This window comes from Ziziphus jujuba, chromosome 12 (assembly GCF_031755915.1).
Source record: "Ziziphus jujuba cultivar Dongzao chromosome 12, ASM3175591v1".
Taxonomy (NCBI): domain Eukaryota; kingdom Viridiplantae; phylum Streptophyta; class Magnoliopsida; order Rosales; family Rhamnaceae; genus Ziziphus; species Ziziphus jujuba.
In genome coordinates this window covers 24148392-24165949 of record NC_083390.1, presented here as the reverse complement: position 1 = coordinate 24165949, position 17558 = coordinate 24148392, and the positions used below count along the sequence as shown (strand labels likewise).

General features: G+C 33.1%; 1 protein-coding gene across 1 annotated transcript; it reads left to right on the top strand.

Moving 5' to 3' along the window:
* Window positions 1–2338: 2338 nt before the first annotated feature.
* On the top strand, window positions 2339–16608 carry LOC107429668 (uncharacterized). Its single transcript, XM_060813433.1, is given in 15 exon segments — window positions 2339–2652; window positions 4467–5042; window positions 5467–6657; window positions 6824–7151; window positions 7239–7494; window positions 7583–7799; window positions 7934–8310; window positions 8436–8972; window positions 9744–10947; window positions 11327–11674; window positions 12302–12539; window positions 12898–14115; window positions 14118–15553; window positions 15666–15814; window positions 16007–16608. Coding segments are annotated over 15 exon segments (8550 nt in total). The 5' UTR covers window positions 2339–2535; the 3' UTR covers window positions 16365–16608.
* Window positions 16609–17558: the final 950 nt, after the last annotated feature.

The window sequence follows — 17558 nt, the reverse complement described above, 5'->3', positions numbered from 1 at the left end:
AGATCATTCTAAGGCCAAAGGAAGTCAACTATGCTAAAGACCATTATTTTATCAATTTGCAATCAATTTTTAATGTGGTGCCAAAACAATCAAAGTTATATTATTTCCAAGAAAAAGAAAATGTTATAATTGGATTGCAACGTAACGAAAAATGTTATATTTTTGTACATATTTATATCTCTTTATACCATAAATTAGAAATAATTGTTGGATTTACCCCTAATGGTGCCCTCCTAGAAATATTTCCTGGGTCTGTCACTGACTTTGACTTAGACTTGGAGATGTCCTTTTTTTTTTTTTTTTTTTTTTTTGGGAAAAACTTATAATGAGTATAACTAACATTTTTAATGGTATAAAATGTACAATATAATAATTAGAAAATAAAATTGCTAGTGTGAAACTTGTTGTCGATTGCAACTTTTATTATGAAGTAAAATGGTTATAATCATAGAATCCATTGACATGAACACAGATATATAAGCAATATTGGCTTTGAACATCAGACCTATATTAATTACAATCTACAACATTGTTAATTAATTGCTGCACGCAAGAATTTTCCATTCATTTAGTTTTGAAAATAATAATAATAATTATTATAACAATTAAAAAAAAAAAAACTTTTGAGCTTCTCCATGTTAACAAACTTTTAATGGAAATATGTGAACCCTCGATGCCTTTTTAGTGCATTTTAATTCTTTTTCCACCTGCAAAGTTCGATCAATATCAGCTTTCATATTTCTTTCCAAAATACATAAAGTTGTTTATCCTGCATCCAGGAAACCGTAGACAAATCTTTGCAGGTTAATATTACTACTGTATTGAAATATTTGATTTTTTTTTTTTCATTTTTCTTTATGTCTTAATTTATTTTGCTCTTTTTCTGACCTTTCTTTGTGTTCTTGGTGTTTTTGTGTGTGTAATATATAATATATCTATTTATATATATATATATATATATATATATATATATATATATGTATGTATGTTTGTATTATATGTATGGAATATATATACTTAATCTTTGGTCAACGATTTAATTTTCTTTATTTGTAATTTATAGTTTTAGAAAACAAAACATTATCATCTAGTCAATAATTAAGATTTTAGCATGTGTAATTTTTTTATTTATTTTTTATTTTTCCGAAAGCGGATTGCATGTGTAAAGTTAAGAACTAAATTTTCAATAATGCATGATCAATTTATCTTGTTTCCCCCTTATTTTGAATATAAAAAGATTAAAACTATGAAGCTTAAAGGCAATTTAAAAACTGTTTTAACTTGATTTTTTAATAATAATTTATTCGTCTATCCTTCGTGAGGGTATTTGTTTTTTGTTTTATGATATAAAGCTTAAAGAAAAAAAACTAAAGTGGAAAAAGCAATCATAAGCTTTGGTTGAATTTATATGCTACATCACTAACATCCACTAATATATATATTTATATATTTTATTAACGTCATGCAATGACGATTTAGTGATAACATCATAGTCCCATGCGTGGACCGCTCTCATGATCACTTTTTCTTGGTCTACTCATTCAGTTCTTATAGGACATTATTTTATTATTCAATAATATATTACGTACTATATCTATATAAATGTCCCACATGCAATACGTAACATATAGCACTTTATTGCGTTTTCCTTATAATATTATATAGTTTCTTAAATAATGAATTTCTAAATACATTTATCTTAAACAAATTTTTTCCACTCATCGGTGATTTTCAATAAAACAATAAATACAAATTTTATAAAGATTTGGCTAATTGACCCAACATTAAAAGATGTGGGGAAGATAACTTGAACCACATGCTCGACCGTGTAAGTTGGACTTTATGAACCAATATCACTTTTTTATAAAATATATCATTTAATATTTAAATATATAAATTAAATTATGGCTTTAAATTTTTCAAAGATATCATCCACATTCCACTTAAATTAAAGCAACCTTCCTCTACAAGGGATTAAAACGAATTTGTTCAAAGTTTATTCTCGAGGTAAAAAAAAAGAAAAAAAGAAAAAAGAAGAGTTGCTTTTTGCAATTGTTGACTATTATTTTATTTATTAAATTTATTATTTCTTTTCTTTTCTTATATGATAATAAATTAAGACCATATGAAATCATTAAAAAATAAAGAAAAGTAAATTTGAGGTCAAGCTTAAGACCATATTCTGCAAGCACTGAGAGATTCTTTTTTTCGAATATTTTCTTATTTCCAGGATTCTGTATTAGCAATTCTGATTGATCAAAATGACATTCCTTTTATCTTGAAGAAAAAGCTACTAAAGGATATGACACTGAATGGAGCTAATGTATAGTTCTTTCTTTAGTGCTTGTACGTGAGATTCCTAGAATGCTTTCATGTTTGTTTCCTTAAAGAAATTTAGTTCCTTTGTAGCTAAGAAAACCCATTTCTTTGTTTCCCCTCTATTAAAAATGGATGGTTTTGAAATGGGTTTTTAACTTGGTGTTTGTTTGTGGATGCAAATGATAGTTAGATTGTGGAGAAATTAAGAAAGACACAATGATGGAGGAGGAAGTTTCAGATGAGAGAGAGAAAGCTAACAGAGACCCTTTCACTGATATTGTGTTTTCTTGGTCCGTAGAGGATATTTTCAATGAAAATCTTTATCAAAATCAGGTTTTTTGGATCTATCTTTTTGCACATTATGTTATTTTTTTTCTTAGCTTTTGGGTTTCTTGGGTGGATGGTATATGATCATTGTGTTGCTACCCATATAACAAAATTTTATAATGTTTTCTCATTTTGTATTTAATATGGCACAGATATCGAGTTTGATGTTTACCAGTGAAAAAATGAGTTGGATGATTATAATTTGGTTCTTTCAATCAAGTATGGTTTTCCTTTCTGAGCATGATCCTGATAAATTCATGTCCATTTCAGCTTGTAGTTGTGCTTTGCTTTGGGACAAGTTAAATAGGCAAAGAACGTTACATGTATATATGTCCACTTAATGTTCTAAATTTTAAACTTTATTATTTTTAAACCATTGATGATTTTGTTACAAAGTCTATGTTTATACTTGAATATATGTCAACATAGTGTTTATCGTCCAAAAATTTTTGATGCTTTAAATATTCTCCATTAATCAATTGATTCCTTCATCTCATTTGTTTTGAATCTATCAAGCATTATAAAGAAATTACTTTGATAATCAATGGACTGCCTTGATAATTAATCATATTAACAATCCAAGCATGTTGAGCATGTAAATATGTTTTGTCCAATAGTGGCTTTGTAGTATTTAAAACATGTAAAATATTGTTGAATTGCCATTGATTTCAAAAACTTAATCTGATTGAAAGTGATCGAGCTTTTATTTTAATTTTATTTTTCTCTAATACTCCTTCTCACATGTAGCATAAACTCTTTTTGGGCTTCTTTTTGAGTCCTACATGTGTCCCTATTTTATTTTATTTTTATTTTTTATTTTGGATAAAATTGTTGAGTTTTGAATTTAGACTTCTTTCGATCTCTAGTTCTGAAATTATGTTGAATTACCACTGTTTTTAAAAGTTTAAACTGATGGAAGATAGGTTTTTATTTCATTTAGGATAAATCTAAAGTGACCATATTTTTTTATCAAAATTTTGGTATCTATGATTTGGCGTATTTTAAATGGTTTACCTTCCTATGAATATAGAACAATACCAATTTAACATCAGTAAAAAACTACCACATAATTGGTTACCAAAATTTTAATTAAAAAATTTAATATCTTTAATATTGCTCTTTCATTTATATTTTCCCTAATACTCTCCTTTATATGTAGACCCATCTCTTTTTGGATTTTTTTGAATCTACATGTGTTTCGATTTTATTTATTTATTTTTTGATAAAGTTGTTAAGTTTTGAATTCAGATCTCTTGGATCTTTGACTCTGATACCATATTAAATTACAAATTAAATGAAAAATCATTTTCTATCGGTTTAAACTTTTAAAATGAATGGTAATTCAACAGGTACAGTGTAATCAAATATATTTATAGTGATAATACTAAGAGGAACAATGAAGTATGAAGTATGAAATCGTCTACATCTTGGCTGTATTCCTTTGGGCTCATAAGCTGGTATTTGGTGTCTTATGCTGGTTGAGGAATCTTTAAGGTTTAGTTTGTTTTAAAGTATAGTTCGTTTTCTAAGTGAAAAAGGGGATTGCCCTGTCAGTTTCCTCTTATAACTTCCTGTTTTAAAATACATTTGATGTTCTTTAATTTGCTGTACTTTCTGATATTAAAACTTGCTGTTTCAAGATTCTTTTATTTTCCTTTTGGTTGTGTTTTGCGACTTATCTTGAATATGTTTTCAATTCGACACCTATACACTAATTGATTGTTATAACCTTTTCGCATGTTTTCTACTGATAATATTGTACAAGTTCCATTTATTTCTTAGAAGCTTTTGATTCATGAACTGAAGCTTCATTTTTCTAGGTGGAAAGAATTCCTGAATCATTTAAATCGGTTCAGCATTATTTGAGGTCTTATGACTACCCTTTGTTGGAAGAAACTCGAGCACAATTGCATTCGAGTATTGATATCATAGGGAATCAACCATTTGCTAAAGTAAAATCTCTTCAAGGATGCATGGCATATGGATCAGAAATATGGGTAGTAAAGGTTGATGACTGGCAGAATAGATTCTGCGAACGTGGCAAGGAACCTTACAAAACTTTGCCTGGAGATGTTTTCATTTTAGCAGATGCTAAACCAGAAACTGCTTCTGATTTACAGAGAGCTGGCAGGTCATGGGCATTTCTTTCAGTGACTCAAATCCTAGATGATGAGAAGGAGGATGATGAGAAGGAGGATGATGAGAAGGAGGATGGTTTAAGTTCTACCTTTTTCAAAGTCACAGCCTCAAAAGAGTTCAAACTTGATAATGAGATGCGGTCATCTTCGTTTGTCATTTTCTTAAGAAACCTTACCCCAAACAGAAGAATATGGAATGCACTGCATATGTTTAAAAATCTGAAAGTTGTTGAGAAAGTACTTCGCCCTGATTCTATGGTAAGACAAATAATGATGATATTTCATAACTTATTCAGCTGAGTTAGCATTTTAGCATGGGATTTTCCATTAATGATATAAAAGACTTCATGATCAAGTGGATATGAAATAAAACTCACCTTAACTAGATTATTTAAATACTGTGTTAGATTATTATTTGCTTTGTGCTGATACTCTGGATATTACAGTAATTGCATAAGATGCTTCGCCTCTTCTGTCCTTGGAAGAAATAACCAAAAAAATAACAGAGAAATGTATTGCGTTTGCTTAGTTATATGAGGAATTTATGAATTTTGTATCAAAAATTTCAATTAAAGAACAGAAGTGCGTTGTGTAGGTAGATACTTATACAAATAAACAAAAAGATGTTCGTGCATTATTGGCATTTTTGATAATTTGTCTGAAAATATATGCTTGATTACAGGTTGAAGAAAAATGTAATTACTATTCTAGAAAGAATCATGGCTTTTGGGATGTGAAGCTGGTTGAGAATATAGAGTCTAAATTGAATGAGCCCCAAACTGAAGCAGTGCTTTCCTGTCTCAGCAAGATACACTATGAGAATGAATCTGCCTTTGAACTTATTTGGGGTCCCCCTGGGACAGGGAAGACAAAAATTACTGCTACTCTTCTTTTAACTCTCTTGGGAATGAAGTTTAGAACTCTCATTTGTGCCCCTACGAGTGTTGCAATAACTGAAGTGGCTTCCCATGTTGTGAAGGTGGTATGTGATGAGGAGCCTGATGCTTTGTTCTGTTCACTGGGTGATATTCTTCTGTTTGGAAATAAGGAGAGGCTCAAAGTTGGTTCAGATATTCAAGATATATATTTGGATTATCGTGTCCAGAAGATTGCTGAATGTTTAGGTTCACACAGTGGTTGGAGGCATTGTTTTGATTCCATGATAAATTTTCTTGAAGATTGTGTTTCTCAGTACCATATTTTCTTGAAAAATGAGATGATTAAAGAGAGTGAACAGAGCACTGAATGTGATATCAAAGAGAAGGGAAGTACAAGTAAAGCAATAGTTAAGTCATTTCATGAGTTTGTAAGAGAGAGATTTGTTTCTATGGCAGTACCTCTTAGGCACTGTGTTTCCGTAATCTGTACTCATATGGGCAAAAGTTACATTTCGGAACAACGTTACCAAAACATGGAATCCCTTATTGTCTCACTTGACTCTTTTGAAAAAATGCTATTTAAGAAAAGTGTGGCTTCTAAAGCACTGGAAGAGTGTCTTTCTCAGACAGATGCAGTTGAAGATTTCCCTGAGACATTTGAATATGAGCAATCGCTTCTCTGTATTAAGAGAAGTGAATGCCTTTTGCTTTTGAGAACTCTTCAGCGTTTTCTTGGTGATCTCACCTTCCCAAATTTCATAAGCCAGCAATCAATGGAGGAATTCTGTTTTCAAAGAGCTTCATTAATATTTTGCACGGCTTCTAGTTCATATAAGTTGCATAAAGTGGCGATGGAACCACTGAGAGTTTTGGTTATTGATGAAGCTGCACAGTTGAAAGAGTGTGAGTCAACCATACCCCTGCAGCTTCGTGGTATAAAGCATGCTATTCTTGTTGGTGATGAATGCCAACTACCAGCAATGGTTCAAAGCAAAGTATGCAGACGTTATTTTTTCCTTGTTTGCCTATTCTTCACTTTGTCCGATGTCAATTTTTACTCCTTCAGTGTTTTCTTTTTCTTTTTTTTTTTTTTTTTTTTTTTTTTTTTTTTGGTTCTTTGGGTATAGATTGAATGTCTATTATTTTGTTTTCTCTTTATAGATTTCTGATGAAGCTGGTTTCGGAAGTAGTTTGTTTGGGAGGTTGAGCTCACAGGGTTGTGCAAAACATCTGCTAAATATGCAGTACAGAATGCATCCATCAATAAGTTTATTCCCAAATTTGAAATTCTATAATAACCAGATTGTAGATGCACCTATTGTTAGAAGGAGAAGCTATGAAATACCGTGCCTGCAGGGTTCAATGTATGGTCCTTATTCTTTTATAAATGTAACTGGTGGAAGAGAGAAGAAGGATGATGATGGACGTAGTTGGAGAAATATGGTTGAGGTAGCAATCGTCTTGAAAATGCTGCAGAATCTGTACAGAGGTATGTCTATACTCACATGTCCATTTCAAGATGTAGTAATTATTACTTTTTCCTTTGTTTCTATCATTCTTTCTTGCATTTTTGCAGCATGGGAAGTTTCAAAACATAAAGTCAGTATTGGTGTTGTGTCACCCTATGCTGCTCAATTGGTTGCAATTCAGGATCGACTTGGGGGGACGTACGATAACATTGACGGATTTCTTGTGAAAGTAAAGACAATTGATGGATTCCAGGGTGGAGAAGATGATATAATAATAATATCATCTGTAAGGAGTAACAGTTTCCAATCAGTAGGTTTCATATCCAAACCTCAGAGAATGAATGTTGCCCTGACAAGAGCTAGGTACAGCCCAATGTAAAGTTTGTCGAGAACTTTTAAATTCTTTGCAAGAGTGTTGTTAACATATATTTACTTTTTGATATGTCTCCAGGCATTGTCTATGGATTTTGGGTAATGAAAGAACCTTAGTTGGTAGTCAAACTGTTTGGGAAGATTTAGTTCTCGATGCGAAGAAGCGCAATTGTTTCTTCAATGCTGATGATGACAAAGATTTGGCCAAGGCTATATTAGAGGTCAAAAGAGAGCTTGATCAGCTTGGTGATTTACTTAATGGAGATAGTATGCTTTTCAAGGATTCGAGATGGAAGGTATAGCATTGTGTAGTTTAGTGTTTATTTATATTGTTTCTGCATCCTCTGAATTTTATTATATAGGGATCTTTTAAGGTTGTATGGTTTATGTTTGATGCTTTTCTTATCCTCTTTCAATTCCATGTCTTTAGGTTCAATTCAGCGATAACTTTCTCAAGTCATTCAAAAAACTGACATCTGTGCGGATAAAAAAGTCAGTTCTAAACCTTTTAGTTAAGCTCTCCAGTGGCTGGAGACCTAAGAAGCGGAATATAGACTCAGAATGTGGAAGCTCCATGCAGATAGTGAAGCAATTTAAGGTTGAAGGTCTCTATGTTGTTAGTACAACTGACATTGTAAAGGATTTGAGGTCTGACATTGTAAAGGATTTGAGGTTTATACAAATTTTGAAGATCTGGGATCTGTTGCCTCTGGAGGATATACGAAAACTGATAAAACGCCTCGAAAGTATCTTTAATAAATACACTGATGACTTCATCGATCTCTGCAATGAAAAATGTCTTGAGGGGTACAATGCTTTGCATTCTAGGATTAATGAATTCTTGCTTGCTAAAATCTATACAAAAGAATTTTATATTCATTATTGCTTCTCTATTAAGTTATTATTTTTTCCATTTTGTATTTTGCCCACAGAAATTTGGAAGTACCGAAGAGCTGGTCACCCTCTGTGGATATTGTCCGGTTAAAAGATCTTAGCATCAATGAAAATGGAAATGATCAAGTTGGTACGACTTCTGATGGTAGAAGTTATGTTGAGGATTCAAAGGTCAATGAGAGTCTGTTCCTGATGAAGTTCTACTCCTTATCATCTGTTGCTGTGAACCACTTGATGTCTGACCATGATGGTAGAGAACTACATCTCCCATTCGAAGTTACTGACCAAGAAATGGAGATTATACTTTTTGATAGAAGCAGCTTCATTCTTGGGCGTTCTGGTACTGGGAAAACTACTGTATTAACCATGAAGTTATTTCAGAAAGAAAAATTGCACCAAATGGCTAACGAAGGATTCTATGGACTAGAGAGCAACTCGGTTGGACATGGTATTCAGGATAATGATGCCAAGGAAAGCTCAATGGAGACTGGTGGAACTGTTTTGCGCCAGCTCTTTGTGACAGTGAGTCCTAAGCTATGTTTTGCTGTGAAGCAACATGTTTCCCAATTGAAAAGGTGTGTTGAATACGAATATCCAAGTAAATGGTAACCTAGTCTTGTCATTGACTTGTAGTTGGTAGTACTCATAAATATGCAGTATGTGTGCATTTATATGATTAAGAAATTTTTATTCTGTCTTGAATTTTTTTTTTTTCCCTGATTTCTTTTATACTTTTTTATCAACCACATAATTTTTATTTAGCAGTTACAATCTTAGAATTCACTATAAATCTGTTAAGATGTTTTTGTGTTTTGATGTTTAGATTTTAAGAAAAAGGAAAAATATATCTAAAGACTATTGAGCCTTACAAATAACAAACAAAAATTGGATAAAACAGTCTAGCATTAGTTTGTGTACTTGGAAGAATGAAAAATAAATGGTCTCATGTTATGAAAGCATATTATCTGGTAGTATGCCAATAAATTGTCGAATTATGTAGAAAAACTACAGAAAAATTCTTAACTCTTCCCGAAATCCTGCCTATAATGAATGTGCCTTTTCTTAAGATTTTGTATTAAGGCTGATTTTCTGTTCTTTTGTATACATTCTCTGCCACGGTCATCGCTGTAAATATATTTTAGAATTATTTGTTTATATAATGTTTGCTTACTGATTCATGTTACATAAGTTATGGACCTTTATGCTGTTTGTAGACCATAGATTTATTGTGTTGGCCATTACTGGCTTCATACTTGTCATCTGTATCAATTACTTTTGTAAGTGTACATTTAAGATCTCAATAAAAGTGCGCTAAGCTAACTATATTTAATCTTGTACTTTCCTAGTTTTGCATGTGGTGGAAAATCTTCCGATGAAAGCGGTTCCTCTGTTTGGGACTATATTGATGATGAAGAAAAACAATTCAAGAACATACCAGATTCTTTTGTCAATATTCCACCCAATTCGTACCCTCTTGTCATAACTTTCCATAAGTTCTTAATGATGCTTGATGGAACATTGAGTAACTCATACTTTGAAAGATTCCTCAATGTACCAGAACTTTCTAAGCGTCAAAAGCAAAGTTCAAGATCAGTTATGCTACAGAACATTTTAAGGACAAAGGAAGTCAACTATGAGAGATTCAGCTCATCATACTGGCCTCATTTCAATTCCCAGTTGACAAAGAATCTTGATCCTTCCAGAGTATTTACTGAGATAATTTCATATATAAAAGGTGGCTTGAAATCCATGGAAGCAATTGATGGTAAACTCAATCGTGAGGAATATGTTTTACTGTCAGAGGGTCGGGCCTCCAGTTTAAATAAGAAACAGAGAGAGATAATATATGATATATTTCAGAGTTATGAAAAAAAGAAAATGGCGAAAGGTGAATATGATCTTGCTGATTTTGTAATTGATCTCCATTTTCGACTCGGACGTGAAAGATATGAGGGTGATGGAATGGATTTTGTATATATTGATGAGGTCCAAGATCTAACAATGAGTCAAATTGCTTTGGTCAAGCATGTCTGCAGTAATATTGAAGAGGGTTTTGTTTTTTCTGGTGATACTGCACAAACAATTGCAAGGGGTATTGATTTCAGATTTGAAGATATAAGGAATCTATTTTACAGGAAGTTCTTTTTGCAATCAAGGATCAGTGCACATGGCGAAAGAAATGAAAAGGGACTTATCTCAGAGGTTTTCCAGCTAACTCAAAATTTCCGTACCCATGCTGGTATACTGAAATTATCTCACAGCATTATAGAACTTATTTATCGTTTCTTTCCTAGTTGCATTGATATATTAAAGCCTGAAAGTAGTGTGATATATGGGGAAGCTCCAAGTTTACTTGAATCCGGGAACAATGAAAATGCAATCATAAAAATCTTTGGAAATCCTGAAAGCGTTAGTGGGAAGATTGTTGGTTTTGGTGCTGAGCAGGTGATACTGGTAAGAGATGAAAATGCGCGCAAGGAAATTTCAAATTATGTTGGGAAGCAAGCTCTTGTTCTAACCATACTTGAATGCAAGGGCCTTGAGTTTCAGGTGAATTCAAAATTTAATTTGGTTGGATTTTTTATTTGCTAATTTCCATGTTCAGTCCATTGCTTTCTTATGAAATAGGAGTTATTACTAATGAAAGGTTTAGTTAGTGAAGTTATGTGCTCTCCATGGCCCTTAGTCATGCTTCACCCATGGCCTTTTTTTTTTTTTTTTTCCCTCTTCATTTGCCTATAAAACTTTAAAATAATTTATATTTTGGATTGTCTATGCAATATTATTTTTTAGTTGCCTAATGCCACAGTCAAATTTATGAGTAAATTGCTATCATGCTATGTTGTATAGTTGTTAAATACACATCATACATTAGCTTTAAATTAGTTATACCAAGTACACTTAATCTTGTTTTTTATTTCTTTTATAGGATGTATTGTTGTATGACTTTTTTGGCTCATCACCTCTTAAAAATATGTGGAGGGTGATATATGAATATATGGAGGAACAAGGTCTCCTTGATTCCGATTCACCTAGTTTTCCGCATTTCAATGAGTCTAAACACAATATCCTGTGCTCGGAACTGAAGCAATTATATGTTGCTGTTACGCGTACAAGGCAGAGGTTGTGGATTTGTGAGACTTCGGAACTCTCCAAACCTATGTTTGACTATTGGAAGAAGAAGTGTCTTGTACAAATTATGCAATTGGATGATTCACTTGCTCAGGCAATGCAAGTTGAAAGCACTCCCGAGGAGTGGCGATCACGGGGTATCAAGGTTTGTTTAATTATTTATTGTTGTACTGTTTGTGCTTCTGTTTGAATGTTGATATTGTTTTTATTGGCAACTATGTTGTTATCAATGTTGTCAACCTCATTGTTAAGGTGTTTTTTCTTCTGACTTTGTATTCTCATTGTTTAGTTACATAGAATCGTACAGTTCTTGACGTTTAAAAGTGAGCCTTTCTTTTTTTTTTTTTTTTTTTTTTAAAAGTAAAATTAGTGTTTTAATTTGTCGAAGCCGAATAGTTTAATTTGACTTGTGTTCAAATTCTACCAGAAGCCGTTTCTGTTAATCTAGTTTGTTGCATATTTAAGATCTACTCTTGGTTGCTTGATGGGTGGGCATACACGTGAGGGTAGTGACTGTGCATGTTTAGGTTAGGTTGATATACATAATCAGGTCCTTTTCCCAACAACTAAAGCTTGAACTTTTATAGGGATTTGCTTGAACCCATTATTTTTAGAACAGTTACAGTTGCAGTTGCAGATATTGGTGTCTGTATTTTCAATTCTTCTATCTATAGTTTTGGGGAAGCATGAAGTGTGTTCTGAAGCAGAATTTTATTTTTGATGACATCAACATTTTCAATCTTGTAGATGCTAACACTTTGCTTTCTAACAGCTATTTCAAGAGCATAACTATGAAACGGCCGCAATGTGCTTTGAACGAGCCGGTGACACTTATTGGGAAAGAAGATCCAAAGCTTCTGGCCTTAAATCCATGGCTGATCGGATGCGCATTTCAAATCCTGAAGTAGCTAATTCCATCCTAAGGGAAGCTGCTGAAATTTTTGACGCCATAGGCAAGGCAGATTTTGCTGCTAGATGTTTTTATGATCTAGGAGAATATGAAAGAGCAGGTATAACTTTATGATGGAAGTTGACAGTAACTTGAAAGCATTGATGTATATTTCAATGTATTTTTATGTGCTTCACTTTGTGATAAAATATTGCATCCAGCTTCTTCCTTACCTTTGGGAGTTGCATAGTCTTCTTACTGCTTGTATCCAGCCTGAGCTTATTTCCTACTTATTCATTAGTGTGGAACTTATTGATTGTTAAGTTTCTTGGCAGTTGTAGGCATCTGTTGGATACTGATTATTGATAGTTTTTCTGTTTGCAAAATGTTATTCCATGCTAGAGTTACAATTTTTTTCTAGTTTAAGAATGGTCGAGTTTGAAACTTCAAATTTTTTTTGTGATTTCTGATTGCTTCAGGTAGGATTTATATGGAAAAATGTGGCGAGTCTGAGCTGGAAAGAGCTGGAGAATGCTTTACTCGTGCAGAATGCTATGAGCTTGCTGCGGAAGTGTATGCTAGGGGAAATTTTTTCTCTGAATGTCTGAATGTCTGTGACAGAGGAAAATTATTTGATATGGGTTTGGATTTCATTCAATGCTGGAGACAGCATGCAACAAAAGACTCTGGTGTGTCAAAGAGAGGAAAAGATATCAGGGAAATGATGAAATTTGAACAGAAGTTTCTGGAAAGCTGTGCGTCGCATTATTATGGGGCTAAAGATATCAGGGCAATGATGAAATTTGTGAAGGCTTTTAGTTCCATGGATTTAATTCGTAACTTTTTGAGGTCAAGGGGCTGCTTCGATGAACTAATGTTGTTGGAAGAAGAGTCAGGAAATTTTTTGGAAGCTGCAAACATCGCGAAGCTAAAAGGAGATATACGGCGTGAGGTAGATCTGCTTGGAAAGGCTGGGAATTTCAGAGAAGCAGCAATACTAATTCTCTTGTATGTGCTTGCCAACTCCCTTTGGTCCCATGGTAGCAAAGGTTGGCCCTTAAAGCAGTTTAAACAAAAACAGGAGCTTTTAGCAAAAGGAAAGTCCTTTGCTAAGAATGATAGTGACAACTTTTATGAGTTGTTTTGCACAGAGGCTGATATTATTGAAAATGAGCAGAGTAACTTGCAATTAACAAAGAATCAAATGAAGGCTTCTCAGATGCAAAAGAACATTACGGCTGAAATGCTATGTGTTCGAAAAATTTTGGATGGCCATCTTTCTTCAAGTGTTCCAAAGTATGTCTTTGAAGAAGATCTGGTGTTTGATCTTACTGAGCATTCAGAAGTTATGATTTCTAAGAATCAAGTCTCTCTTGAATCATTGGTTTGCTTTTGGAACCTTTGGAAGGCTAAGGTTATTGGAGTATTTAAATATCTTGTACATCTCGAGTCCAAGGATGTTAATGAAAATCGAAGTTGTGGAGAATTCTGTTTGAATTTTTTAGGAGTTCGGAGGCAGTTTGAGAATCTGAATACCAGCTATGTTCTGCTCCATTCTGATGCTGACTGGGTGAGAGATGTCGACTCAAGGCATTTTAAAAATAATGGGAAGTTGGTTTCCATTGATGTTCATCAGTTGGCTTCTGCTGCTCAGAGCTATTGGAGTTCAGAGTTGCTTTTTGTTGGAAGTGAGATTTTAAAAAGCTTAAAGCAATATATGACTTCCCAATTGAGATTTCTGATTTACTATTCTGTAAAAGCAGGACTCTTACTCATATCTATGAAGTATCAAAATTTCTTGTTGAGTGCAAATTTCTGAAAAAAAGTTATGAAGATGCTTGTAACCTGCAGAAATCCATTAGTCTGTCAACTGAGCAATTTTTTGGGTACGTATTTCCTCTTGATTGGAGGGAGTCATTGAGAGAGAATATGATATTGCTGAGAGGAATGAATATTTCCAAAAGTTTACTTCAAGAACTAATAGTTGATACTATCAACTCGAAGAACAATCTCTCTTATGGTCAAATTGGGAGGATTGCAATGATTACTTTTGGTTCTGGCAAGCTGGAAAAGGAATCATGTGAGAAGATTTTACAAAAGTTGGGCAATGATTCCCCATGGAAGGTCTTTTTTGAGATTTTATGTTCGGACACCAGTGAAAAAGAAAGAGAAGTACCTCTTATTTGCAGTTTCAATGAAGCTTTATTTTGTACATATGAAGCAAATTGGAGGGCTGAATATGATTACATATCACCTGGCTGTTTTGTGTATCTTGTTGAGCACCTTCTGATTCGGGTATCTTGCTTCCGGGGTAACTTTTTTACCACAAAGTCATCATTTGTTGAATGGCTCATGGAATGTGGCGAAGATACCAAATCAAGTCCCTATAGATGGGCTGATGTGAAACCATCTTTTGAAAATCTCCTTCGGTCTATGATCCATGTAGTTCAGCAATGCCTTTACAATAAGGGTGAAATGTGGGAATGGATTGAAAAATCTCCTCAGGTGATGGACATCTACTCATTGATTGTGTCTAGATTGGTTGTGATTGTTTTTTTGATTAATTTGAATTTTGGTATATGTCAAGAATTACTATTAGATTTGAACAATAGAAGCTACATCATGGATTATCTTCCATGGGACTTTCATGGTGCCTTTTTTTTTTTTAAGAATCGCCACACTTTGAATAGAATTATTAGTGTGCTAGCTGAGGCATTTAAGAAGATTGGCAATGATTTGGTAATTGTAAGTTCAGGAGAAAATTTCCCAAAGCTTCCCTGTCCTGGTTCTGCCATATATGTGAATATGAAAATCTCGAAATGCAAGAATGACATATTGAGGAAATTGTTTCCAAGGACTATAGAAACTGAAAAAGATCAAAGGGGAGCTGCTGCTATGAAAGCTAGTGATACTCAGAAAGTGCTCTCTGAAGCCAGTTCTGATTCGCAGAAGAAATCTGAGCTTCCTCAATCTAGACTTGAGTTGGTGGCCAAACAGGAATCAAACACTCAATACAAAAACCAGGTAAACCTTTCAAATGATTGTCGCTGTGTTTGGGAAATACTTGATAGAATGAAGAAAGTAGACAATGGAGGAGACCGAAGTACTTTTCTGTCACATGACAAAACAATTAAGGTAAGATGCTTCTTTTTTGTATGTATTCATTTTCCTGTACAATGTTTAACCCAAAGGTAAACTGCAAATGCGAAGTGTAATAATTTTCTTCATTTTCCAACTTTACTTTTAGGTGGATATGGAGAAATTCATTCAGCTTTTATCTGATGGATTGACTGCAAGTCATGGGAATACTAATGATTCTGAGAAGAAGGTCATGCTCGAGGAAGTGGCGACTATGACTGATGAGTTGAAACAACTTTCTAGTGCATTGGATGTGAGGTTAGTGTAATTGCTCTGCTTGGAAAGGGAAGAGGATGGATTTGGAGAATACATTCAGAGTTTCTTGTCAACAAACACACACACACACACACACACACACACACAAACATATAAAGTCTTTCATTGAACATTTTATTAAATAGCCTGTTTTTTCTTCTTATTGTTTACTCTGTTCCCTTTTTGTCCCATCAGTGAGGTTGGACGTGATGATCAAATATCTAGAGTTGAAGAACTTCGCAATAGGCTGCAATCAAAGAGGCAAAAAATGGAGCCCATCTTGAACCAGCTTTTTGTCCTTAACAAGGCAAACCTCTCTGATAAGGAATCACAGATGGAGACAGTTGTTGCTTCTAGTGAAAAGTTTGATGAGGTTAAAAATACTGTTGCGGATGATAGAAATGAAGATTCGCACAAGGTTGACACTGAGGCTGCTCAAGTTAATGCTGCTTCTGGAACCCCAAGTAGCAGCTCCAACACTGATAACAAAGGAAAGAAAAATAATAAGAAGAAAAAGAAAAAGAAGGCCAAAAGTGGAGAAAAGAGAAAATAGCCTTTTGTGTAGATATGGATTTTGGAAGGATGAAGATGCATGCTTAAAAAGAAAAGTTGTTGTATATGCAATATGGTTAAATGTTGAAAATATTATACTGCGTTTTGAGGAACAAAGTATAGATATTTGAGAGGCTTATGCTAATGCTGGAATCTGATAGCTTTTGAATTTGTTCTTTACTAAGCCTCCAAACTGTAATCTGAAACTAAATATATACAAGGAGTATTTCATAGTATGTTACAAAGTTGAAGCTGTTTCAATGCTATATATGTAGTTGCCAACAATTTTTTAAACTCCGCACCACCACCACAAGATAAGTAACATGTAGGAATTATTTTCTTTTTTATATTTTTTTATTTTTTTATTTTTATTTTTTCCGAGTAGTCCGGGAACACATCATATCATCTATTTGGTATAAACCGTCACATCAACATTGGTGTGATGTGTTCCCTGAATAATCCTGATAAAAATTTTCTGATTAAGGGAATTACTTATAGCATTTACCTATGTACACATATATACATACCGCACACTGAGCCATGCAATTGTAATATAATTGGTGGTTGAAATCATATCCTTCTCATGCTCATAAAAAGGCTAAGTCCAAATCGCACTAATCATATTTCCATAACATACAAGTATCATTGATGTATATTATTGGTATTAATTGTTCTTCTTTGCCTAAATCACCTTTTTTATTTGCTAACATTCTGTCCAATTGGAATTTTTTGGTTTATTCAACGAACTTGACTCCAAAGCGAAAATGCAATTAAATAAAATTGTATGTAAATGAAGCTTAATTGTGTTTTAAGAACATGATTTGATTATTATAATATATATATTCTTTTTGCTGGGACGATAAGGAAGCACCAAGGAAAAAAGGTGCAGAACAAATATATGCTTTAGTGGAATAGCCAACCACTAACATATAATATTTCATTTATCAAATATATATATATATATATATATATTATTTTGAATAAATAATTATTAATTTCTATTAAACAACAATATATAAATTATATATTTAAATTAATGTAAAAAAAAAATGATAAAAGGCACTTAAAGCAATCTTCCCGGAAGTGATGGAACTCTTGAATATTAAGCAATCTTCATTTCTATATATAGCATTAATAAACTTAATAGAGACCACGTGAAGTCATTACAGGAAAAAATAAATAAATAAATAAATAA